General features: G+C 35.4%; 2 protein-coding genes across 4 annotated transcripts; one reads left to right on the forward strand and one right to left on the reverse strand.

Moving 5' to 3' along the window:
• Positions 1-12,197: 12,197 nt before the first annotated feature.
• Positions 12,198-16,525, forward strand: LOC109191898 (ubiquitin-conjugating enzyme E2 2-like). Of its 2 annotated transcripts, none has more exons than XM_019342577.1 (6): positions 12,198-12,361; positions 12,955-13,088; positions 13,206-13,231; positions 14,339-14,428; positions 14,529-14,617; positions 16,164-16,525. In XM_019342577.1, the coding sequence occupies exons 2-6, from the start codon at positions 12,964-12,966 to the stop codon at positions 16,290-16,292; spliced, it is 459 nt and encodes a 152-aa protein (XP_019198122.1). In that variant the 5' UTR covers positions 12,198-12,361; positions 12,955-12,963; the 3' UTR covers positions 16,293-16,525. The 2 variants fall into 2 exon arrangements, with proteins under 2 accessions (XP_019198122.1, XP_019198123.1); XM_019342578.1 differs by lacking the exon at positions 16,164-16,525 and adding an exon at positions 14,711-14,738 and having other exon boundaries at positions 12,225-12,361; positions 14,529-14,679.
• Positions 16,526-22,462: 5,937 nt separating this feature from the next.
• On the reverse strand, positions 22,463-25,247 carry LOC109191897. Of its 2 annotated transcripts, none has more exons than XM_019342574.1 (6): positions 25,111-25,247; positions 24,896-25,015; positions 23,705-24,062; positions 23,011-23,464; positions 22,865-22,920; positions 22,463-22,766 (listed from the first exon to the last, which is right to left on the reverse strand). In XM_019342574.1, the coding sequence occupies exons 1-6, from the start codon at positions 25,143-25,145 to the stop codon at positions 22,725-22,727; spliced, it is 1,065 nt and encodes a 354-aa protein (XP_019198119.1). In that variant the 5' UTR covers positions 25,146-25,247; the 3' UTR covers positions 22,463-22,724. The 2 variants fall into 2 exon arrangements, with proteins under 2 accessions (XP_019198119.1, XP_019198120.1); XM_019342575.1 differs by having other exon boundaries at positions 24,896-25,010; positions 25,109-25,246.
• Between the last annotated feature and the right edge of the window lie 461 nt (positions 25,248-25,708).

The raw sequence follows: 25,708 nt of genomic DNA on the forward strand, positions 1-25,708 counted from the left end.
TTGGGTTTTGAGTTACAGTCGACTGGGGGTGGGCGGTCGGCGACGAGTGTTAGCAGTACACTGGGTTAAGGGAAATAGGTGGGGTGGGAGATGGACTATGCATGTGCGTTTAATGTATAGTCTTTTTTTGCATAAACATTTATCTTTATTATGAAGGTGTGTAGGTCCCAAATGGTTGTTACAACTTTACTGTATAGTCTGTGTGTTGTGTTAAATTGGTGTTTAAAGGTTGGATGGTCTGTGCATTTATGTATCTGCGTTTGTGTTTTTTTGTGTTATTTAAATTGGTGTTTTTTTGCAGTGGTTATCAGGGATTCGGGAACTCCGGCGAGGGAGTGGGGTAGGAGTGTCAATGCGGGCCGGCCCGCCTCATTAGGCCCGCCCCACCGCTGGTTTTTTATTTGGCGGGTTTTTGCGGGCCGGCCCGCGAAGCCTGCGGGCTTGGAACTATACAGCCCAAGCCCGCCCCATGCGGGCTTACTGGTCTCGCGAGCTGGCCAGCGGGTCATCACTTAAATTTAAAAACAAACATTAAATAGTATATAAACATGTTAAAACCACTTGAAATATGGCACTATATCTTGTTCATTCTTTCGCATCCTCACGATGTATGATACACCTCAATGCACCGGAAACTTCCATAAAATTCATAAAACTCGCCCAAATCTCCCGGATCGATACCGCGCGTTGAGCAGAACTGTAGAAGGGTGATCAAAGCTAGGGTTCAACAGCACATTCTATTTCTCTCTCGACTTCATATTTTTCCTCTACAGTTCCCGTCTGTGTATAATACATATATAAATATGTATGTTTGCTGGACTTGGAGGCGATTTAGTAATTCATAAATATGTATGAATTGATGATTTAGTTTTAGTAATTGTTCGATAGAGCTGGAGGCAGATGGAGACAGGAGAACCGAAGAACTAAGTACTTTAGGAATTATTGAATTAACAATTGGCGAAAGATTATCTGGATTAAAAAAAAATATTATGTATATAATTTTTTTTTTAAATAAGGCCTGGCCCGCACGAGCTCTGGCCCTCCGCGGGCCATGCCCGTTAGACCCGCATTTTCGCGAGCCTAATTTCTTGCGGCCCTAACCTGCCCCATCGCGGGGCGGGTACGGGCTAACCCGCGGGCTTCGGCCCACTTTGACACCCCTAGAGTGGGGTGGGACGTGGGTTTTTGGGTCGGCTATTTGTTGTTTTTTTTTTAGGCCAATTGTCTATTTTTTTTTTTTTTTGGTTATAATTGTTATACTTAATTCATTCTAGTCTTTCCATTCTTGCAGTGTTACGCACACGCTCAGCTATAGTAATGCACACAACTAAAACTCAAAAACTAGATGTGTGCTGTAGTAGTCGGATGTTCACATGTCTTTTGCGTTTTTACAGTTTTTTTTTTTTTTTGGGGGGGGGGGGGGGGGGGGGGGGGGGGAGTGCATTACAGTGGTATGGTGTGTGCGTATCTGCGTCTGTTCCTGCATGGCCTTAGCGTTTCTTCAGGTTGGTTTGTTTGTTTGGGTGTGTGCATTGTAGTGGTATGGTGTTTGCGAATATAGGACTATTCGTTAGTGGTTATATATGTTAATGTTTGGTTAATAGTTGTGGATTTTTGTCTATATCTAAAATTTCATTGTTTAATTTTTTTAACAGAATTCATTATGATACGTGGAAGTGTTCATGGATGTGACGCGTCGAGAATGACGAGCGAGACGCGACAAAGGAGAAAGGCGGTAACTAATTTCCTAAATCCAAAACATGGCGCTGACTTCCAAATTCAATTCAAGCTTTAATCAAATTGTGGGGCGCTGATTACAATAAAGCAAGTGGTGGCAATTTCCTAATATAAATAAAGGAATTGCAATTTCGCCCTAGCTTTGTATCCACTATAAAATCCCACCTTCCTCAACCCTACGGAGATTAGAGAGATTTTTAGAGTTCTTTGTAGACAAGAAAGAGAGAAATCAAAAGCCTCAAGTTATCTCTGGAAGCAAGGAGGAAGCCAAGGAGATTTGGGAGAATCGCTTGGTCAATTCTTGTATTCTTTTGATGATTTGTAATTCTTTATTTATATTTGCTATGTATAATTTAGCCATGCTTGGCTAAATTCTTTAAGGATTTTTGGGTGAATTTGTTTATGAACCTATGTGCCCAGTTCGTTAATTTCTTAATATATTTATGTTTGGTTTTATAATTTGTGTTGCAATCTTGTTTTAACCTGTTGTTGTTGGTACGTAATTAAAGGCCTAAATTACTAGCTTCATAGTCATGTTTGTGTCACCAATGGGAATTGGGACATAAATTAGGGCACACACGATTGCACCTAATGGTTGGACCTTGAGAAAGGGGAACTTATTGTGGGAATCTTATTCTAGATTGTTGCCAATCGGGAGATGGTTGTAATTGGAAATAATTGAATGCTGATCTTCGATATTATTGGGTGTTTAAGCCACGGGAGTGAAAAGTCACTAGGAAAGTAGGAATAGAGATTATGGGAGTAATTCGATTCCACTTTGCATTCCCATACAAATCTTAATTCCAAACAAAATATTACAAACGTTAATTGGCACTAGGTGATTAAACATTATGATCCCAAGAATCCTGCTTTGCTCTATTGTCTACAAAACCTTGTTATTTATTTTATTCTGTTTGTTATTTTCTGCAATTACACAACCTTAAAGTTTCGTTCAGACTAGTTTCATATGAGTAACCTAGTACCTAGTGATTAGTACCTCATCTCCCTGTGGTTCGACAACCCGAATACTCCGGGTATTATTTGTTTGCCCCAAATTACCGCAATCAAATTGGCGCCGTTATCGGGGAGGTGGCGTTACGTACTAACATTAGTGAAAGTCTTACTTTAGGAGTCTAGTCTATTTTATTTTATTTTATTTTATTTTTATTTTCGCTAATCGATAACGAGTTTCTTGTGTTGAGCTATGTTTCTATTATCAGTGGACTTGGTGTTGTATGCGAACTCGTTCTTTAGGGAACGAAGGATTAGAACCTTTTAACCCGGAGATCGAAAAGCAGGCTAAGTTCTTAAGAAAACAGGTTAGGATGGTGCAAGATGGGAATCAAAACAATCTGGCCCTTAATGAAGGGGGAGTCAATCAACCACTACACGCTAGGAGGCCCATGGCAGACTACATTGCTCCAGACATAGGGGATAATGGAACTATCAATGTGCCTGGGGTTGAGGCTAATAATTTCGAAATCAAACCGGCTATTATTCAGATGGCTGCTACAGATCCTTTTGGTGGGTCACCAACAGAAGACCCTAATGCTCACATTGCTAAATTTCTGAGGATTTGTAATACCTTCAAAATTAATGGAGCCTCGAGTGAAGCTGTCAAGCTTCGCCTCTTTCCATTCACTATAAGGGACAAAGCTAGCAGTTGGCTTGCCTCTTATCCGGTGAACTACTTTGAAACTTGGGATCAATTGCACAGAGAGTTTCTTAAGAGATTTTATCCCATATCTAAGACTCAGAAAATGAGGAGGTCAAATCAAAATTTCAGACAGTTGGTTGGTGAGTCTTTGACAGAGTCATGGGAAAGATTCAAGGAGATGAAGAGGTAATGCCCACATCATGGTATTCAGAGTTGGGATTTATTGATGGCTTTCTATGAAGGATTATTGGATAATTCAAAAATCCTAGTTGATGCTTCATCGGGGGGGATCATTCACAGTTCTGGAGCTAGATCAAGCCGAAGAACTATTGGAAAAGGTTGCAATGAATGGAACAACTTGGTACTCAGAGAGATCTTTCCAAAAATTGGTGGGAGGTGCAAATGATGTTGATCAAATATCAGCTCTATCAGCTAAGTTTGATAATGTGGCCACTTTAGTTCAACAGTTGGCTCAAATTGCTATCAAGAATCAAACTCCAGGTAATGCTTCTACATCTTATACTCCTCCAAGACCTATAATGATGTGTGAGCTTTGTGGAGGAGAGCACAATTCAGAGGTGTGCCTCAGTGTTGATTCTCAAGCCACAATGGAACAAGTTGATGTGATAGGATACGGTAGTATACAACCAGCATTCCAACCTCAAGGGACCTACAATCCAAATGCACCAAGGAATCATCCTGGTTTTTCTTGGAGTAATCCAGCTGGGGCAGCTAATCCCCAACACTTGAATAGTAAAAGTCACCCACCAGGATTTCAGGACAGCAAAATTTTAGAGGGGGTCCTCCGCAACAGTTCAGGCAAAACCAAAGATATCAAACTAAGCCTAATGTGGAAGTACCAGTCCCGTCGAATATGGAAGTATTGTTGGAAAAATTGGTTAAAGGTCAGCTAGAGCTTACAGAGAGGATGGATCAGATGAATGCTCGCCAAAATATGTTTGAAAAGCAGTTAGCAAATCAACCTTCTACATCAAGTACTAAAGTCACAGGGAAGTTGCTAGTTACGACTAAGAATCCAAAGGAATATGTAAATGCTATTGTGACAAGGAGTGGCAAAGTACTTGAAGAGCCACCTCTTCCAACCAAAGCATCAATTCCTAAAAAGATAGTTGGGGAGAAGATTGAAGAGATACTTGATGGTATAGAAGATGAGCCAATTGTTGTGCAAAACAATCCACCAGTTCAAAAGGAAGTAGAGAAGCCCGTGAGAAGGTATGTACCCCCATTGCCTTTTCCTCAAAAATTTGAAACAACAAAAGAAAGTAGGTGGAAAAAGTTTTTGGAGGTTGTTGAGGGTTTGAAAGTTTCAGTTCCCTTACTTGATTTGCTTTCACAAGTTCCCTCTTATGGAAAATTTTTGAGAGAGATTCTATCTAAGAAAAAGAAATATGGGGAACGAGAGATGGTTGCTGTGGCACAAGAGTATCGAGCTTTGACCCCAGTAATTGGGAGGAATATACCTAAGCATAGAGATCCGGGGAAGTTCACAATTCCTTGTGCGATTGGAAGCCGACCTTTAAAGGGATCCCTTTGTGATTTAGGAGCCAGTGTGAGTGTTATGCCTCTCAATCTTTGCAAAGGGTTAGGGTTGGGAGAACCAAAACCAATCCAATTCACCTTGGAAATGGCGGATCGATCCATCACAAAGCCTATTGGAATTCTTGAAGATGTCCCAGTTCGTGTGGACAAGTATTTTGTGCCTTGTGATTTTGTTGTGATAGATGTCCCAATGAATCCAGGCGTCCCACTCATTTTGGGGAGACCTTTCTTGGCCACTACTGGAGCAATAATTGATGCAAGAAAAGGCTCCATGATCTTTGACTTTGGGGAGGAAAAAGTGGAATTTAATGTTCTTAATGAGTCAAAGGTCATCGATTGCAAGTCAATTTTGAACCTTGACCCTACTTTCAAGGTGACACATGATGAGTATATGCATTTGAAGAGTTTATGGGGTGATGAGATCAAACTCGCGGATCAACCGGGATGAGCACTCCATAACCAGGTTAGGTCGAGCTAACGACGTTAAACTTAGCGCTTCATGGGATGCACCCCATGTTATCTTTTATTGCTTTCTAGTTTAGTTTTATTGCTTTCTAGATTCGTGATTATTGTATTGCTTTTAGTTTTCTCTTTTCCCTTGTTCTCCTTTTCTTTTATTTTGCATCAGGGACGATGCAAATCTTTAAGTGTGAGGGGGAAGAGTTATTAATTTGGGGATATTTTTAAAATTTTTAAAACTTTTGCTTTTGCTTGAATGACTCATATGCTATTTTTGGTGAATAAGGTACTTGTTTTAGCATGCAGTTACAATTACTCTCTCTTGTTGGTTTGTGGTTGGTTTTAGTGGTGCTTGCTGCATCTCAATTTGTGATGGATGATTTGAGGTGTAACACATAATTAATCTATTCCCTTGCCAATAGCTTTGTTAACCACTTAATAATTTGATTAATTCTTGATTTTGTGTGTTATGCATTGCTAGTGAAGGCTTATGTGAGATTCCGGTCATGGGTGTTTTGCTAGAACTTGCCTCATTACTCTCCAAGTGATGTCTAAGTTTTGCATGTTTTGAAGTGATTCAGGCCATTTTTGTTTAGTCATAGCCTTTAAACCTGTCCCTATATATATATATATATATATATATATATATATATATATATATATATATATATATATATATATATATATATATTTATCCTTCGTGTCCCCATTGTGCCTTTTGCTTGTTTAAATAAGTGCTAAGCACTTATCCTCCCTTCGTGATTATTTTTCTTTGATTTACCCCATTATTATAACCCTTAGCCCTTGGCCAAATATTTCCCTTCCACCCTTTGAGAGAATGAAACTTTTATCTTTATTATTTTTGTAAGAAGAGTTTTATGGAGTTGTGCCAAAAAGCAGCTGATATTACAAATGTCCAAGTGTGAGGGAATTGAAAGATTGGACTAAAATTATCTTGCTTTATCCAAAAGAAATCCAAAGAAAAGAATCGTAAAAAAAAATAAAAGAGAAAGTTTGAAAGTTTTTGAGTTTGGATCCCCACTTTACCAAAGAGTTGCTAAGTTCTTAAAAGAAATTTGCTCCTTGAAATTTTGATTATCCCATCTCTTCCAAATTTTGAAAAGTTTAGATAAATTGTGACATTCTCTCTTTTTGATTAATTTTTTCATACCACTTCTTTGTTAGCCATCACCCGTAGCCCCATTACAAGCTAAATAAATTCCTATAGCATGAATTCTTAGATTTGATCTAGGGGAGTATGAAAGGCAAGCTTATGGGATCTCATTCATGAACCGTGTCTTGCATAATCTCAACTAAGTACTTGTGCACACTTGATCCTCACATACTTTAAATTCTTGGTGCTTGGTTATTGGCTTGAAAATGGGTCTCTTATGGGCCAAACTAATTTGATTCTTGAAGCTTGTTGTTTTATAGCAGGTTGGTTGGTGGTTTGAAAGGTTGTGCAAGAGAGAGCATGAGTAATTTGTATGTTTTGACTTGTGATTTTATTCCTAGGTTTTGCTTGAGGACAAGCAAATGCTTAAGTGTGAGGGGGTGATGTTATCACATATGTGCTTGTTTTTATAGTTATTTTGAATCATCTCGGTAATTAAGTTCCTTAATTTTGCTTATTTAATACATGTTTTTCTTGCTATTCTCATTAGGATATGATTTTACACTCGTTTTGAATGCTTTACGGTGTTTGTTAGTGTTTTTGAACCATTTTAGGTCAAAGATATGAGCAAGGGGAGTTCAAGAATGAGTTTGGAGCAATTTTGGACGCGTCGAAAATTTCCAGTAGCATCACAAAACTGAGCCAAAGAGGCTCGATGCGTCGAGAATGACGAGTGAGACGCGACAAGTTAAGGCGCTACAAAGGAGAAAGGCGGCAACTAATTTCCTAAATCCAAAACATGGCGTTGACTTCCAAATTCAATTCAAGCTTTAATCAAATTGTGGGGCACTGATTACAATAAAGCAAGTTGTGGCAATTTCCTAATCTAAATAAAGGAATTACAATTTCGCCCTAGCTTTGTATCCACTATAAAATCCCACCTTCCTCAACCTTACGGAGATTAGAGAGATTTTTAGAGTTCTTTGTAGACAAGAAAGAGACAAATCAAAAGCCTCAAGTTGTCTCTAGAAGCAAGGAGGAAGCCAAAGAGATTTGGGAGAATCGCTTGGTCAATTCTTGTACTCTTTTGATGATTTGTAATTCTTTATTTATATTTGCTATGTATAATTTAGCCATGCTTAGCTAAATTCTTTAAGGATTTTTGGGTGAATTTGTTTATGAACCTATGTGCCCAGTTCGTTAATTTCTTAATATATTTATGTTTGGTTTTATGATTTGTGTTGCAATCTTGTTTTAACCTGTTGTTATTGGTACGTAATTAAAGGCCTAAATTACTAGCTTCATAGTCATGTTTGTGTCACCAATAGGAATTGGAGCATAAATTAGGGCACACACGATTGCACCTAATGGTTGGACCTTGGGAAAGGGGAACTATTGGGGGAATCTTATTCTAGATTGTTGCCAATCAGGAGATGGTAGTAATTGGGAATAATTGAATGTTGATCTTCAATCTTATTGGGTGTTTAAGCCACGAGAGTGGAAATTCACTAGGAATAGAGATTACGGGAATAATTCGATTCCACTTTGCATTCCCATACAAACCTTAATTCCAAACTAAATATTACAAACGTTAATTGGCACTAGGTGATTAAACATTGTGATCCCAAGAATCCTGCTTTGCTCTATTGTCTACAAAACCTTGTTATTTATTTTATTCTGTTTGTTATTTTCTACAATTACCCAACCTTAAAGTTTCGTTCAGACTAGTTTCATATGAGTAACCTAGTACCTAGTGATTAGTACCCCATCTCCCTGTGGTTCGACAACCCGAATACTCCGGGTATTATTTGTTTGCCCCAAATTACCGCAATCAAGCTCCTTACTATACCATTCATGGATGTACTCTTCATGTTGATGTCCTTTGTGAAATATGACACAAATGCTATGAGGACATGGGATACAAGTTAACTGCCAAAGTCTACAAGAACATGTTCTCAAGTGTAAATTGACTTTGAATTGAAATCTCCCCTTTTTAATGTCATAGCCTTCAACCCCATTGAATGACACTTCCCAACCTGCATTCTCAAGTATGTTCATCACGAATGAGTTATAATTCCCTCTCTATTTTTCAGCACATGTCTTTGCAATCCTCTTCATCGCAGATACTCGTATATCCTCAAGCATTGGAATTATATTCTTTGCCCTTGCATTCAACAATGTCTTATTGAATGCCCCACTCAAGTTGTTATCTACCATGTCATACTTCACATTTTCTTTGAAGAAAGCTTTGCACCAGCATTGCATATGGTACTTGTGAAGATCATGGCATGCAACAACATCTAGCTTCCTAAAGCCTTTACACTTTTTGCAAGTTGTGCTTTATTTGGGGTCTTTGCAATATGCTAGAAATGACTCTTAAGAACCTTCTCCCAATGTCTCTTACTCCAATTGGCATGTGCATGCCTAACACAGTTTCTATGTTAACACCAGGGAATAGATCTTGAATGACATTAGATAACCCCTACCATTGCAAAATGAATTTAATTATATACAAACTAATTAACAAAATGAAATGGGATTTACCTTTTACTTATCACTCATTAATGTCCAATCGCTGGTTTCCCAAATTTCTATGTCTACATTTAAAAGCTCTAAGAATTATCTCTATGAAGAGCTATTTTCAATCTCAACTACAGCCCAAACAATTGGGTACATTTGATTATTCTCATCTCTACTCATAACTATGAGGATTTCACCCTTCAATTTGCCCTTCAAGAAGCATCTATCAAGTCCAATAAACTTCTTACAGCCCTCTAAGAATCAAATTCTTCATAGCATTACAACATACATAAATCCTCTCATATACTAAGGGTGAAGTAAGAAATGTTCTTGAAGTTTTAATCTTTACAGTAGAACTTGAATTTGAATTAAGACACTTTTGAGCATAATCTCTATGCCTCTTGAACCGACTCTCATACCTTATATCCAACTTTCTAATTCACTCCCATGCTCAACCCCTAATTCAGCCTCAAACTCATCCTCAGCTAGAACTTCACCCCCATCAGGCCCAAATAAACTTAAACCAAACACTTGAGGCTCATCTACCCCATGTTCAACATAAATTTCTGTATTTTTTTTTTTATTTTGATGAGCAAGCTGAGCTAAGTGTAGACTACTAGCATCATTATCTAATAGCCTTAAAGATTGAAATGGTTCAAATGTCAACTTATAAGTAAGTGATGCTCTTTTCCCATATCTTTGGTCTGCTATTTACTTAACTAAATGGGGATAACATATAAAGTCCAGGTCAAGACGCACTACTGTTTCCAAAAAAATAACAGGACCCCAGTACATCAAAATCATACACATATAATATCCGCAGGACCACACTACATCAACATGACACTATTGGAAATTATGGAATTTCCGACCATCTGAAAGTGATCTTAAATCAAGTCGAAATCCTTGTTCCGACCACTTTTGGTATCCGAAAAAATCTTTATTGCTATTTCCGATCACTTTTAGCTTTCAATTTGATTTAAGATCACTTTCAAGTGGTCGAAAATTCCATAATTTCCAGCAGTGTGATAACCATATATTATTCACAACAGGACCACACTACATCAATATCATAAACCCTACCACGCCACAATCCCACTAAACACCACAATATAAAAACATTAAATGTAACACAATCCCACCAAATACCACAAAAACTATAATTTGGTCTACATACCTTATGATTTCTGGTTCTCGACCTCGTCGTCTCTTCCTTGATTTCTCAGTCACGTACTCATCACTTCCTCGTATTCTTGTTCGTCGTATTCCAGTAGGTTTTCTTCTTCGTCGAATTTCAGACCATTGGCAATGGGGATTAGGATTGCGTATGGCTATTATGGATTAGAGTTGCGTATGGCGATTGGGGATTATTGTTGGTCGACTTTTTTAATTCTTTTATGAAAAACATAAAACATTTTTTTTTTGTTTAAAGAAAACATATCAATTGCTGCCATTAGTAATTATATTTATTAAACAGGCCAATAACAAATAATATTCACATCAACTAATAATTGGTGTCATGTCATGGTAACTGGAAAATTGGTGAAAAGTTCTATATGAAAAAAATAATGGTAAGTAAATTGAAATATATTATATGAAAGAGGAAGGGAAAATGGCGAGTTTGGTCCCTGAGTTATAATAGTAGTTACATACGATTCAGTCCCTGAGTTATGACCGTATCCAGTCCCTGAGTTATGACCGTATCCATTTTTAGTCCCTCAGTTATGAGCGAAGTGGCACATTTAGTCTCTGACCGTTAAAACTAACAAGAAAAATTAAAAAATATTTAAAATTTTAGGGGTAAATTAGGAAATTCACATTTTATTCACTTTCTTATATAGAAACCACTTTTGCAACATTATTTTCAACTTCCTAGCATTCTATTTCAAGGTTCTTCAATTCAAAAGTAATTCAATAATTTTCGTATGACTTGTTAGTAACATGAGTCTCGTATAAGGAACATGTGACTCACTACAAACAAGAGAACACTTGATCATTGTCTTCAAGCATGTAAAACACACCATCATAAAAGTTTATGATTTCCCTTACTAAACATAATGGTAATCAAACCATAACTTTTGAAATACAAGAAGATATCAAATTTCTCAGTCATTTTTATGACAAATTCACCAAGGGAGTAACTTGAGATTTTTAGTACGTAAAATGATTTCGTAAGCTCTGCAAGTAACTTAATCAAGAATCGTATATCCTGACCATATATGAAAATTATATATATATATATATATATATATATATATATATATATATATATATATATATATATATATCCATCACCTCCCCTGTCTTCTTAAAAACTAGAGTAATGAATGGGGAACCTAAGATTCAGTTATGAAAATTCTAAAAACGATTTTTGACTGTTGCATATGAAAAAATTTTACATATTAAAAATCTCAAGTTATTCCGTTGGTGAATTTCTCATAAAAGCAACCTGAGAAATTTGACATAATTTTGTATCTCAAAAGTTATGGTTTCCAATGTTGCTCAATAAAGAAAATTAAAAATTGAAAATTGATAGGATAGTGTGTTTCACACGTCTGAAGAAAATGATCCAGTATTTCTTTGTTTGTGCTAAGTTTTAACTTTTAAGTTTGTTATACGAGAGCCATGTTCCTAACAAGTCAAACTAAATTATTGAAATGCTTTTAGAATTGAACAATCTTGGAATAAGAGGCTAAGAAATGAAAATTAATATTGTGAAAGTGGTTTTTATATAAGAAGAATAAAATGTGAATTTCCTACTTTACCTCTCAAATTTTAAATATTTTTTAACTTTTTCCGTCAGTTTTAACGGTCGGGGACCAAATGCGTCACTTTGTTCATAACTGAGGGACTAAAAATGGATACAGCCATAACTCAATGACTGAGCTGGAACTTAAGTATAAGTCAGAAACTAAAGATATAATTTTTTCAAAAACGAAAAATTAATATGTAACATGAATAATGTGTAATAGTTCATAGTGCGAGATGATATTTTAACATATTATTTATGAGTAAAAATATCATCATTTGTTGCTTTCTAACTTTCCGTAAAAATTGGTTTGTTCACTGAACACGCCCTCTGGAATTTTCCATGTATCTTTGATTAGAGCACTAATAAATACTCCGTAAAAGGAAATTAATAAATAAATAAGTTAGATATGCAAGAATCCATCGCTGAATTGTGCGAGTGGACGGTGGGCCATTGGTGACGGCTGCTCAGTCCATATCTACTTTTCATTCATCTCTCTCTCTCTCTGTTCTTCTCACGCACCAGAAACCCTAGCGAGCGCCTCGCGATTGTTGCCTCCTCACAGGTGAAACGTTTACCCAGATCATCGTATCATATCACATAAACATATAGTGTTTTAACGTTTGTCTTTGAATCTCATAGTTTTTTTTTTTTTTTTTTTTTTTTTTTTTTTTTTTTGCGCTCTCTCTCTCTCTCCCTCCCTCTCCCTCTCCATAGAGATTTCTAATTTTCATTTTCATTTCCATTGATGATTGATAGTGGATCTTGAGAACTGAGTAAGAACCCTCCGGAATTTCGCTTCTGTAAGCGAGCAAGATTTGTAAAATCAATTAGCTGAAAAATAATACATCTATCTGAGCTTAGAATTTACATTATTTACTGCTCCCTTTTTGTTCAATTGGAAATGAATTTTTGTTGCCAAAATTAGTACCTCAATCCCCCGCTAGGTAGTGGTTTTATTCTGTGGAAGTTACCGGAGGAGTTCTTGATTATCGCAAGAAATTGAGCTCAGTCCCTGGAGTATATTACTGAATTTCGGGAGGGGTTGGAGGTGTTATACATTTTGATGGAATTTCAGATTTTTAGCTGCAAACGGGGGCAGATTAAGTTATTGAAACCAATAATTCTGAATAATACATTAATTTTGGGGATATGCAGGTGGTTACAATGTCTACTCCAGCTAGGAAGAGGCTTATGAGGGATTTCAAGAGGTTGCAACAGGACCCTCCTGCGGGAATAAGTGGTGCACCTCAAGATAACAATATTATGCTTTGGAATGCTGTTATATTTGGGTGAGTGGTGGTATGGAAATGCATAAAAAATGTGTCTAGTGCTGCATTCTTTTGGTTATTTGTGTGGTATGGAGTTAGATAAATTGTTCTTTCATTTTTGTTTTGTTTGGATTGCAGTCCTGATGATACCCCTTGGGATGGAGGTGAGTTGTTCTTGCCTTTGAAAACCTAAAATTAACTGATGAAATTACACGATGAGTTTTTTGCTTAGACATATTCTGCATATATATGGATTTAGTGTCATTTTATTATTTAATGTGCCAATGAGGGTTGGTTGAGTTGGTAAGACCAATTCTTGCTACCAACAGTCCCTTGTGGTGGGTGATTTCGAAGTCCTCTGTGAGGCCTGCAGTATGCCATGGCCCTATATTGTGAAGCCTCCCCTCATCTGAATTTGAATGTGTGCTAATTAGTCTCTTGTTTTATGATGATTGTGTGATTATATCTGTCTTTCAGCTACATGGTACTATGATACCAACTTGGGATGTGAGTGTCTCCATGAAAAGAGCATTTCAATCATTTTGCTGAATCAATCTAATTGCAATATCCTTCTCGCCCCTACTGCATAACAAGGGAGCTCCTTTGGTTCTCTATAGTTACTTGTAATGTATCAACATTCACAACTAATTCAGTTCTTTTGATGGAATTCTTATGAAATTCATCTTCATTATTATCAATCAATAATAATGTGGTAGATGTTGGGGATCTTTTGTTACGGCAAAACACACCAAACACCCTAAATTATTGTAGCATAGAAATCTCTCCAAAAATTGCATTCATATAATCATATCAGCCCATTTTCACTGTCCTTATATGCAAGGGTGTACTGGTTTGCAGGAATATTTGTTTTTCATTCAAAAGTTTATATCTATAGTGATAGATTGACCTTGTCATTCAGCTAAATTGATGCTGACTCTTGAGAACTTCGAGAAAACTTGTTTTGATGACTTCTGTGTTGGACATTGATTTTGAATTCTTTTGTGCTATATAGATATCACATTTATTGAATTTTTCAGTGGATGCACTCACCCCCTGAAGCTAAAATTTTCAAACTTTTCTTCCCTCAACTGTGGTGCAAAAACTTTGAATAGTAACTGGATAGTTTCTCATGGTTTGCCCTAATGGAAATAGAAAATGTCACTCTGCTATGTGATTTCTATTCTGAAGCAGTTCTTTCTATATTGGTGCTTGTATTTATCTGTGGTATATAAATGTGTAACTTTAATTTTTGAAATACCCTTTGAGTTCAGGGACGTTTAAGTTGACACTTATATTCACTGAAGACTACCCAAACAAGCCACCAACAGTGCGGTTCGTTTCTCGCATGTTTCATCCAAATAGTATGTTGGAATTGGGATTTTGTATTTCTTCAATGACTTTATTAAGTTAAAAATGGCAAATGAGGTTTTATACATTTGTATTCAATTTTTCTTTTGTTAGTCTATGCTGATGGAAGCATATGCTTGGACATTCTTCAGAATCAGTGGAGTCCTATATATGATGTTGCAGCTATACTCACATCTATACAGGTACCTGCTAATAGCCAAATCATTGTTTGCAACTTGACTCTGTTTTCTCCTTTACTAATATGGTATGTAGTATACCTCACCAAAAAAAATATGGTATGTAGTATAGTACAAGTTCTGGTTGCTTCTTTAAATTAAATATTGAAACCTGTTTCTTTTCCTGGTGGTCAAATCATCAAGAGACTTCAGTAATTTCCATTTTCAAATTCTGAGTTCTACAAGTTCATTTTATACCTTACTACAAATTCCATAGATGTTTTGATCTTACAGTAGAAGTAGGTAAAAATTATTTCTGCATAAATTTTGTAATCATTGTTTCATCGTAATACCATTACAACTGGCCATCTTAGAAATTGTTCTTTTTGGAATAGTGTTTTGGGCACCAACAATCATGAATTTACTAGGGTGAGTGAAAGGAAGAGGAGGTTTCAAACAATCAATCTGCAAGTACAAAAGAGAGTGGCCTTGTTTGGTAAAATAGTTAGCCTATCAGCCAATTTTGGCTTATTTGACCACTATTAGCTGTTTGACATAGTTAAACAATCAATGTGGGTGTTTGATTAATTAGTTTTTTGTAACAATTTATTGCTCTAAAAGACTAAAATGCTAAAATTCAAAAAGCTGCTCAAAGTAGCTTTTTCGATCAGCTTTTTGAAATAGTTATTTTGTGTGTAATCAGCTAACAGCTAATTTACCAAACACTTTTCTACAATCAGCTAAGATGTGTTTGGTTCATGGGTTTAGCTATCCGGAATTGGAATCAAAGTCATTGTTATTGTTTGGTTGACAGGTTTCTAGAACACTATTATGAGATTTGATTATCACCTTAATTAGAAAACTCATTCCATTATTCTCCTCCTAATTGGTAATTTGATTTTTAAGTATGGATTAGTGATTTTAGAATTTTTTTTTTTCCGGTTCATATTGGTGCTTTGGATATCTTTATATTAGAATAAATTGTCTTGATTTTTTGTTTTTGTATTTTTAAAACTTTTATTCCCATTATTGGATCATACATAACCAAACAACAGCATTGGTAATCATTCCAATTCCACCTTACTACCAAACATGCAAAATACTTTGACCAAAAGCCATTACTATTACCAATTATTTGATTCCCATTCTGATTCCGAATCTCATGTGCGAACCAAACACACCCCTAATTCTATCAACTAGTCAAACACACTAACTCAATCAGCTAACAGCTATTAGTTAACAACCATTTATCAAACACCCCAGTATGTACTTACAATGGAGGAAGGGTACACTAAAGCATGTATATGCACAGTAGAGGGAGTGAAGGAGCATACTAGTGTATATGTCCTCTCTCTCTTCCCCCCTGCCCCCCCCCCAGCTCTCCACCCCCTTTTTCTGTCATGTCCATACACATGCATGTGTGCTGGAGAGAGGGAGATTTTCCATGGTTAGTGCAGAGATGATTAATAATATTCACAGGCAGGAGTTTATTGTTTGGCTTGCAATTAGTGTGTAGTGTGTACCCTTCATGAGTATTTAGTTATTTACTAATCCCACTTGTTTTATGCTGCAGTCGCTGTTATGTGATCCAAATCCAAATTCTCCTGCAAATTCTGAAGCTGCTCGTTTATTCAGTGAGAACAAGCGTGAATACAACCGCAAAGTACGAGAGATTGTTGAACAAAGCTGGACTGCAGACTGATACCCACTGAAATGTAGCCATCTGGCATCTATCTCAAGGGCTTAGAGCTCTTTATGCAACATTTTCTGAATTGGAAAATCTTCTTCCTGCCTTTCTTAATTGAACACATTTGTTTTTACCTTATTATAGCAGTCAAGATACTAGGTAAGATTTGCTGCATTGTGTTGCCAGGCTTCTGTAAAGTAAAATTTTCTATATCAAGAACATTGAGAATGTGGTTCCTGTTTCAAGCATTAGAAGTGTCATCATATTACATAGTAGTTAGCTTTTAATTGTTTGTTATTAGGCATTTGGGCATGTTTAGAGGGGAAAATTGTATTCATTTTCCACAATTCTCCAAATGAAAATTTGGGATTTGGTTCTGGATTGCCTATTTACTCTAACCCTCCCTAGTTGATAAAATAGGCAATAACCTCTCTTCTCAGCTCAACTCTTCTGTTTTGCCCAAGTGCCCAACTCCTCTCGTCATGATACCTCGACTCTCCCCCCTCTCTCTCTCTCTTTCTCTCTCTCTTTCTCTCTCTCTCTCTCTCTCTGGCTATGGACCAGGCAATGTTTTGAAGGAGAATGCGGTCCTCTATTGTTGCCACTGCACTTTACCATTAGAGTGAAAAACTCTTTAAAAGTAATTCTATGGGAAAAAAAAAGTTAAAGGGAAAATTATTTATAAATAATAATAATAATAATAATAATAATAATTATTATTATTATTATTGTTGTTGTTGTTGTTGTTGTTGTTATTATTAGTAGTAGTAGTGTAGGGATATGTTGGTATTTATATTCATTAATAATTTAATTTAATTTAATAATAATAATAATAATAATAATAATAATAATAATAATAATAATAATAAAATTTTGTTTTTGGAATTTATAGGTGACATTTTACTTTTTATTCCTTTTTTGAAAATATTCTTTATTGGTCCTAATATTATTGTGACATGATCATTTTTTGTCTTCTATCAACAAACCTATTTAAATGGCGTTAAATAGGTGAACATTTCAGTCTATTCAGTTCTGAATGTCAATTTCTTTTTTGGTCCTAGATTTATATGTGTAGTGCCACTACTACGGAGGCACAAATTGCAATTGAAGAAGACATGAGACTCTAGCCGTGAATTATGAATTTTTCAAAAAAAAAAAAAAAGAAAGAAATATAGGGGGTCATCTTTGGAAACGTTGGGGCAAAGAAATTTGTTATTAGTCGATTCCTTAATTGCAAGATGGTGAATTCCAAGACCGTCTTGAGTCAAGTTGATGGTCAAATCATATTGATTCTAATACGACGTCGTTTGACTTTATGATCAATGCTACTACATGGACCATGGTCCATAGTAAAATTTGCCCACGAGCTCTAATCCATAGGCAAACCATAGTAGGGTAGGACCTAATGGGGTGAGCCGGTCCACTTTAATAATTCTACTTGGCACCTGCCGCCAACCTATGACAATCGGTCAAACAACTATGTCAATCCTTATACTATGGACCAGGATTTATAGTGCACTGTGGACTCTGGTGCATGTGTATGTCTTATGATATAAATTTTTGTGTTATGTATTATAAAATTCTGTGCTTTTAAGAGTATGAATTATGTACCTACAAATTAGTAACAAATAACAAAATATTATGAATTTTGATATTTTGTGTTGTGAAATTTTGTGTCTATAAACACAAATTATGTATTTAAATTAGATTTGAAAAATAAATAAATATATAACATGTATATATGATTATGTGTCTTGTTTGTAATTTTTGTGTCTTCTATTGTAATTTTTTATGTTTTGTGTTATAAAATTCTATAATTTGTTAGTATGTCTATGGTATAATTGCCCAACTATGCCTATAAAAAAATGGCGAAAGATTGGAGAGAGAAAGGAGAGACATAGTTCAAGACTGTGGGGAAGAGAGGAGAAAAAGGTTTTTTTTTTTTCCTTAAGTTTAAATTACGCCGTATATACGATGCATATACATATTTCATATTTGTATATAATTAAGGTTTCTGTTTTGTTTTCAAAACAAAGAAAAACAAAAGTTTCTGTTCTCTAAGAAACTAACCCAGTTACCTTTTTACACAATTTTGTCTAATTTTTGCGAAATGCATAAAAATGTACAACCTGTTGTAAATAGATTTATGGTGGACATTAATAATAGCTTTGTAACATCTGTAACGGATGTAATTATTCTCTATTATTATATCTCTTCATTGTATCTTGTATATATAGATCATTGTACTATGATGAAGAGATGGAATAAGATGATATGTCTTTCCCTCTCCATTCTCTGTATTTTCCTTTTCCTTGTTATTTACAATTTCTTATCCACATGAGTACTTTATAGAGCATGTGTGCAGGAGAAATTATTGAATTATCTGTTTTGGGATATACTTTTGTTTTAAATCCAAATCTAACTCACAGCATATCACGAACCAATCCCTCAAGAATTGTTACACCTAGTACATGGTTTCAAAATAAACATTTCCCTATATTTATAGTGCGCAGTCTATTTCAATATATGACCACCACAACGTACCTCTAAAAAGGCTACCAAAGAAGCCTCTGTCTCTTGATTAATTAATATCAAGAGCACATGATAGGAGACCAATACATATCCTTAGGTACGCTGACTGCATACTTAATTAATGAAGATCGTTTCTCGGCATTAGGGGGAGATAAGAGTTCAAATTTAATAGAATGCCAAGAAATTTCATAAAATGAAAATATCTTTATTATTTAAATCCATGTACTAGTTAGACTGAACTGGAAATTCAGAAAATGATATATTTGCGATATTAAATAATCTGCCAAATACATTTATTGATCATACTGATCATAAAAGAGTTACTAGGTCTCATGTACCTTCCCCAACCTAGACCAAATGAATATATCGGTACTCCTTGATACCAGAAGTATAGTAGATCCATCGGTGTAAGAAATAAGAATCATTATACTAGATCTAGTATAGAAACATTGTCACTCTTGAAGCATTGAATAATTTAGTCCTGAAGATGCTCATCCAGATGACGAGAAACCCTAGTCAATTTACAGGTGCACCAAACAAACACAATACTAGGGATGCGGAATGACCATATCAAAATATCTTTGGGAAATACTTAGAATCTGGTTGTTTTAGAAATTGCCATTACTTTTACAAAAATGGGAGACATTTATAAAAAGGTTATAGTTGTCGACAACACAATTGCCATTACAAATTGCTCCGTTATATGATAATCTGGATTCAGAGTTAGGCACCGGAAGTGCCATGACTATTTAATGTATAAAGGAGCAATTAAGGCATAGCTTGACTCGCTAAAATGGATAATTCTCTTTATAACAATACACCATTTGAGCGTTAACCCTGAAGGTTACAAATGGGTGTGTGCATGAAAGAGAAATAAGGCTAATGAGGTGATGAAGCGAGTTTGTAGCCTATGGGTTCACGCAGAGACCCTTAATTGATTTTAATCAAATATACTCTCCCACGGTAAATGGCATTAAATTCCGCTACATAATACAATTGACAGAATAATAAATTTAGATATGCAGTTAAATTTATCTTGAAAAATCCCTAATGGATTCATAATTCTCGAAATGAGGATTTATTTAAGTATTATTATGTGCCGTTATTTATTTTTTAAAGAGTTGCAAATGGGGTTATTATCCTCATATAGAAGGAATAATATGTATCATTATGTGCTCAATAAAGAATTGATAATGGACTTATTATCTCAGTCAAGATTGATAGTGTAAACATCAATGAAATATATAAAGAGATGGATGATGTCAGTTCATGCTTAAAGACCTGAGATTTTTGAAATAAAAAGCTTGTGAAAGCTATAAGTATTATCTCGACTTGAAGATCGAGTTTTTTCTTGAATAATTTTTTTTTATATACACTAGTCAGCCTACATCTAAAAAAAATGCATTTTCACATGTCTATATGCATAAGTGTCATGTTTTTATCAAACTAAAGATTGCCTAATAATCTCCTGAAGCAGATAAGGAACCGTTTGGACTCGAAGTCCCTTACTTCATTACCGTTGGAGCACCATTTTAGAATCAGAAGTTTCATAATCGCAACATGCATGATATTTGCGATGAAATTGCTAGCAAAATCTAGTGCTCCTCCTACAAATGAAGTACTTGAATAATGATTAACATATCCTCCGGTATCTTCGAGATACAAAGACATGACATTTATGTAAGAAACTATGATACGGTTTTAATAGGCTACTTTGGTACTGGCTATTTTGTTTGATCCCCGCAATGCCAAGTCCAAACTTGTTATTATATAATGAATTTCCCTAAATGTTCAAAATGAGGACAATAACACTTGTGTTGCACGAATGTTATGTGAGCTCTAGAAAAGCCATAAGATTATTAGATATTTACTCTTGACAATCCAGAAGATTTGTCCAATCCATTTTCTCAAATTTTCTAAATATATGTAGAACTTTAAGATTGTTATCTTCAGAGGGAGACGGAAAGTACATTTACTCGAATCAATCCGGAAGATTGGACGTAAAATCCTGAAGATTAAGTCATAAAAGACTAACAGTTGCGCACTATTTGCAACACATCATGTACTCTTTTCCTCACTAGTTTTCTCCCATTGGGTTTTTCTAGAGTGGTTGTTAATGAGACATGTGTATGATATAATGATGTAAATGGGGAAATGTTGCAAAATAAGTGCTTAAATGGACAAACCCCAAAATCCTGAAGATTATGCAGTTTGCGTCTTAAAGGCTTATGGTTGTACTCTTTTTCCCTTAACTAATTTTTTCCCACAGGGTTTTCTTAAGTTAAGGTTTTTAATGAGGCGACCAATACAATATATGTTTTTACATATATCATTTACTCTTTTCTTCAACTAGGTTTTTCTCACGTGGTTTTTCTAGTGAAGTTTTTAATGAATGTACTCTTTTCTTGACTAGGTTTTTCCCACATGATTTTCCTAGCAAGTTTTTAATGAGGCAAGATCATTGTCAAATAATATCCAAGGGGGAGTGTTGTAAATAGATTTAGGTGGACATTAATAATAGCTTTGTAACGTCTGTAACAGATGTAATTATTCTCTAGAATTAATTTCACTTTTGGTCCCACGACTTTTGATGTTCTATCACTTTTGGTGCACAACTTTAAAATTTTTTAATTTTGGTGCCTAACTTTGTTATTTTTATCAGTTTTGGTCCTTTCGGCCAAATTGACAGCGAAATGTTGTTGGATTTTATATTTTTAGGGGTAAAATCGTCATCCTAAGGAAGCATCTTCAATATCTAAACAAAATCACTTAAAATCATATCTATAGGTGTTTGATCGATGAGAATAATGGGGAAGACGGGCAGAAACCAGACAGATCTATGGGATTTATAGTTTCGACCATTGGCAAACTCTTTTTTTCCTCTTAGTATGATTTTTCTTTTGTTTAAATATTGAAGATCTTTAAATTGGATGACGATTTTGTCCCTAAAATATAAAATCCGGAAATATTTTACCGTCAATTTGGCTGGAAGAACCAAAACTGATAAAAATAACAAAATTAGGCACCAAAAGTGAAAAAATTTAAAGTTGTGCACCAAAAGTGATAAGAACTCAAAAGTCGTGGGACCAAAAGTGAAATTAATTCTTATTCTCTATTATCATATCTCTTCATTGTATCATTGTATATATATAGATCATTGTACTATGATGAAGAAATGGAATAAGATGATCTGCCTTTCCCTTTCCATTCTCTGTATTTTCCTTCTCCTTATTATTTACAATTTCTATGATTTCTTAACACAACCTTCTCCGATGCATATTTACGGCAAACTATAGCATGGACTAAAATCCACAATAGCCAATAGTAGGTCCAAAATTATATTTACATGATGTGTACAGTTAATTTAATATATATATATCTTTAATTAAAAACACATAATATGTTCAATCTGTAATTAATAAATTATATATATGTAACATATTACGATCTTCAATCTATTTGTAAGTACATAACTTATTAACTGAAAATACATAACTAAATATGGTTTTGAACCAAGTCCATGGTGTAAAAATTGCATATTTACGGAATGAACCCTTATCAACCATAAACATTGTCGGGGGAGATCAAGTAAAATCATCTGCGTGGCTGCGTAGTCCATTTCCTAGATAAAGCCGATTTTCAAATAAAACAAATGATTTGCATCCAATTCTCATATGAATAATCATTCATTTAGCCAAATATAATATATAATTACAAACCCATTAGACGAATTTTTGGGAATTCATCACAAGACGACAGATTTTAGTATACTGTGAAAGCACAGGTGTATAATAGTAACAAAGCAAACAAGTCTGGCCAAAGTAAAAAATACCAAACCACAAGCTATTGACTTCAGCTAAGGCTGAAACAGAACCATCAAGCAAACATTCCACTGTTTCTTGGTTTAATGCCTCTCTACTCATCTGTGCAACTGAGGGCTTCTGTTTGGAGAGCATCCTAAAATACATCACATTGGACAGAGTCAACAATAATTTAAAACCTTGAAATAGAGATATAGATTAAAGTCTTCAATGTATGTATTTCAGAAAGTTTACCGAGTTTTCTTTGTTCTCTTCTAGCACCTTCTCTGGAGGTGGAGCATCAATAAGCCCTATGATGAGATTATCAGTAACAAAATGTTAGCAAACGCGTAGATTCAGATTTTGGAAAGGATGGAAATTGGAAAGATGTTAGGTATTACCTTCATTTGCACTTTTCTTTCCCTGACTTTTCACCTTATCATTATTATTCTTAATTGGTTTTTGTTGCTTCTTTTGTGTGTTGCGACCACGAGTTCCTGAGACTGCAGCAACTTTCTTCTCAGACCGGTTTGTCTTTGTTGCAGCAGTATCACTCTTCACTGTAGTATTCCTAGTTGATTCCTTTGCTTGGCCAGTTTCTGCAGCAGTCTCTTTAGTGGGGGGTTTAGGCACCACTTTCTCAAAGTCTGCCACAGATGAAGAGCTGTGTATTTCATCATCTGAAGATCGTGTACCCTCTTCAGGCACATGGGAACAAGTCTCAGACACTTGCAATTGCTCAAAGTCTGGTAAAATGTTGTAGCTTTCAAACAGTTGTTTCAGAGGCTCTCCAAGTTCCACGAGGTTATGACGTTGTGTATATGCTTTAAGCTCATCCCTCATACGCTGAAGAGGCTATTGACACAATTTTTTGTAGAACAAACACTAGAAATGGTTAGTATTATCACATGTAGATACATGAGCAAAACATCCAATAAACAACTTATTCAACTTATCAATCTATTCCCATCATAGCAGCATTAATTCAGTTTGAAAAGACATTATCAACCATAAACATTGTCTTTGAGGACTAAAATAGATCATTGTTTTTTGTATTAATTCCATAAAGCTCTGAAATCATAAAGCAAGGCATACCTCACATCCAGCTTCTAAGCCAAGTTTGAAAAACCCAAGGGAAATAGAGTGTTTTGCAGAAGATTCAGAAAGCTTGATCTGATTTAGCCAGTATGATGCTGAAAATATAACATTGAATTTCCTTTTGGTTAAAGACTTTGAAACATCCGAAAGTGGGGTATCACTTTTCCCTTCATTACGAATGGATCTTCTTGATCTAGCCTCAGCAATTGGAGTGATGTTTCCAACTTGTCGTGAAGCAGGACTAGCAATTGACTTGGAGGGAACGGACATCCTTCTTGGAGGCTTAGCAGGTTTGTCCTTGCCATTCAGATCGAGGACACCAACACTCTTGCTCACAGATGGTGCAGGCTTTCCCCTAGTTGCAGTTGAATACAAGATATGCATTATCAGGCACACACTAGGGTCCACAAGCAAGTGTACAGATTTAATTCACAAGATTCATTTGAAGAAAAATTAGGTCGTGTAGCAATATAGTATCTCAGTATGCACATAAGAACTGCAACATAGTATTGACTGGTATTTGTAAAATTTTCATCTTCTTTGAAGAAATCATACAGATTCTTTCGTTAATTAAATTCATTGGAAGAGAAATTAGATCATCTACAAATCTAGTATCTCATTATGCACATTACAACTGCAAAATATTCTCTGACTGGTTAATTAGATAACTTCAAAATTGCATACAAATACTCTCAAATCACAGTCTACTTGAATTTAAATAATTTGAGTGCAAAACATCAAGTAGGAGCCTTATAGACCACTATTAGCATTAAGTCTCAATCAAAATGAGCCAAGCAGGTAATTCTTTACAATAAAATGTCAAACAAATGAACCGACAAAATATTTCTAATTGCATACATCTCTTGTCACTCACCTGTATATTCATTTTTTTAATTAATTTTTTAGGCAATACGGGAAGCAGAATTCAACCATATTCAGCAGAAAACACCCACACATAGGGGGAATGGAAGAAAAATTTTAGACCAAAAGTGCAAAAATTAGCGATAAACCCATTTTATGATGACAGAGTGATCGTTCTAAGGAACTGCACTGAGTTGCATATACTGACTTGACTTTAAAACATTAAAATTCCATAAGATTCATCACAATCTAGAACCAAAAACACACGCACACCAACATACAACAGAAACAGATAATCACAAGCGCATATGTGAGAGAGAGATGAACCTCCTGGGAGCAGATGAGTTAGAGGAATCAGCGAGAGGCGCCTTCTCCTCCTTCATCTTTCCAGCCGATCGCAGCGGATACCGAAGCAGCCTCGAAGAAGATCGCCTAGCACTAGCTGCAAAAAAACCTATTCGTCACACAAGCAAGCGCGCACAAATGCAAAATCACATCATTTCACACATGCAGACCGAAAGAAGAATCAAAACATTTTACCGGAAGCAGATGTCTGTTCTTTGGCGGCCTCTTCCATGGAGGATTTCCGAAACTTCTAGAGAGAGAGAAAATTAACTGCAAATTCAGAGAGAGAATTGCGTATGCAGATGAGAACGATGGAAGGAAAGCGTGAGTATATATGGTGAGAGAGAGTGTGTATACAGTTAACAGAGTTTAAGGGCTGCCAGTTGGCAAATGGGCGGGAAATGTGAGTGATTCTCAAACAAAAATTAAAAATTAAAAATAAAGTGGGGAAGAACATTAGGAAACGGCTTGTTGGGCTGGGCCCGTATGGGGTCCATTTAGGACGCTCGTAATTTCGAATTTCGAATTTCGAATTTGAATTAGGACATCCTATCCGGAGTTTAACGTCTCAACATTCACAACTACTTCAGATTCAATTCAATGGAATAATTGCATCTCGATCCGTTAAATTCAAAAAATGTAAAATTTAAACTATATGATTTTAAAATGAAAAAGAGTCAAATACATTCTCCAACTTTGTATAAGAAGTTAATTAGGATCTTGAATTTTTAAAAATTGTAATTAGACACATTAATATATTAATTTAGTGCATCAAAGCCCAAAGCCCTAATTGTG

The sequence above is a fragment of the Ipomoea nil genome, unplaced genomic scaffold (genome assembly GCF_001879475.1).
Source record: "Ipomoea nil cultivar Tokyo-kokei standard unplaced genomic scaffold, Asagao_1.1 scaffold1721, whole genome shotgun sequence".
In the NCBI taxonomy this organism is placed as follows: domain Eukaryota; kingdom Viridiplantae; phylum Streptophyta; class Magnoliopsida; order Solanales; family Convolvulaceae; genus Ipomoea; species Ipomoea nil.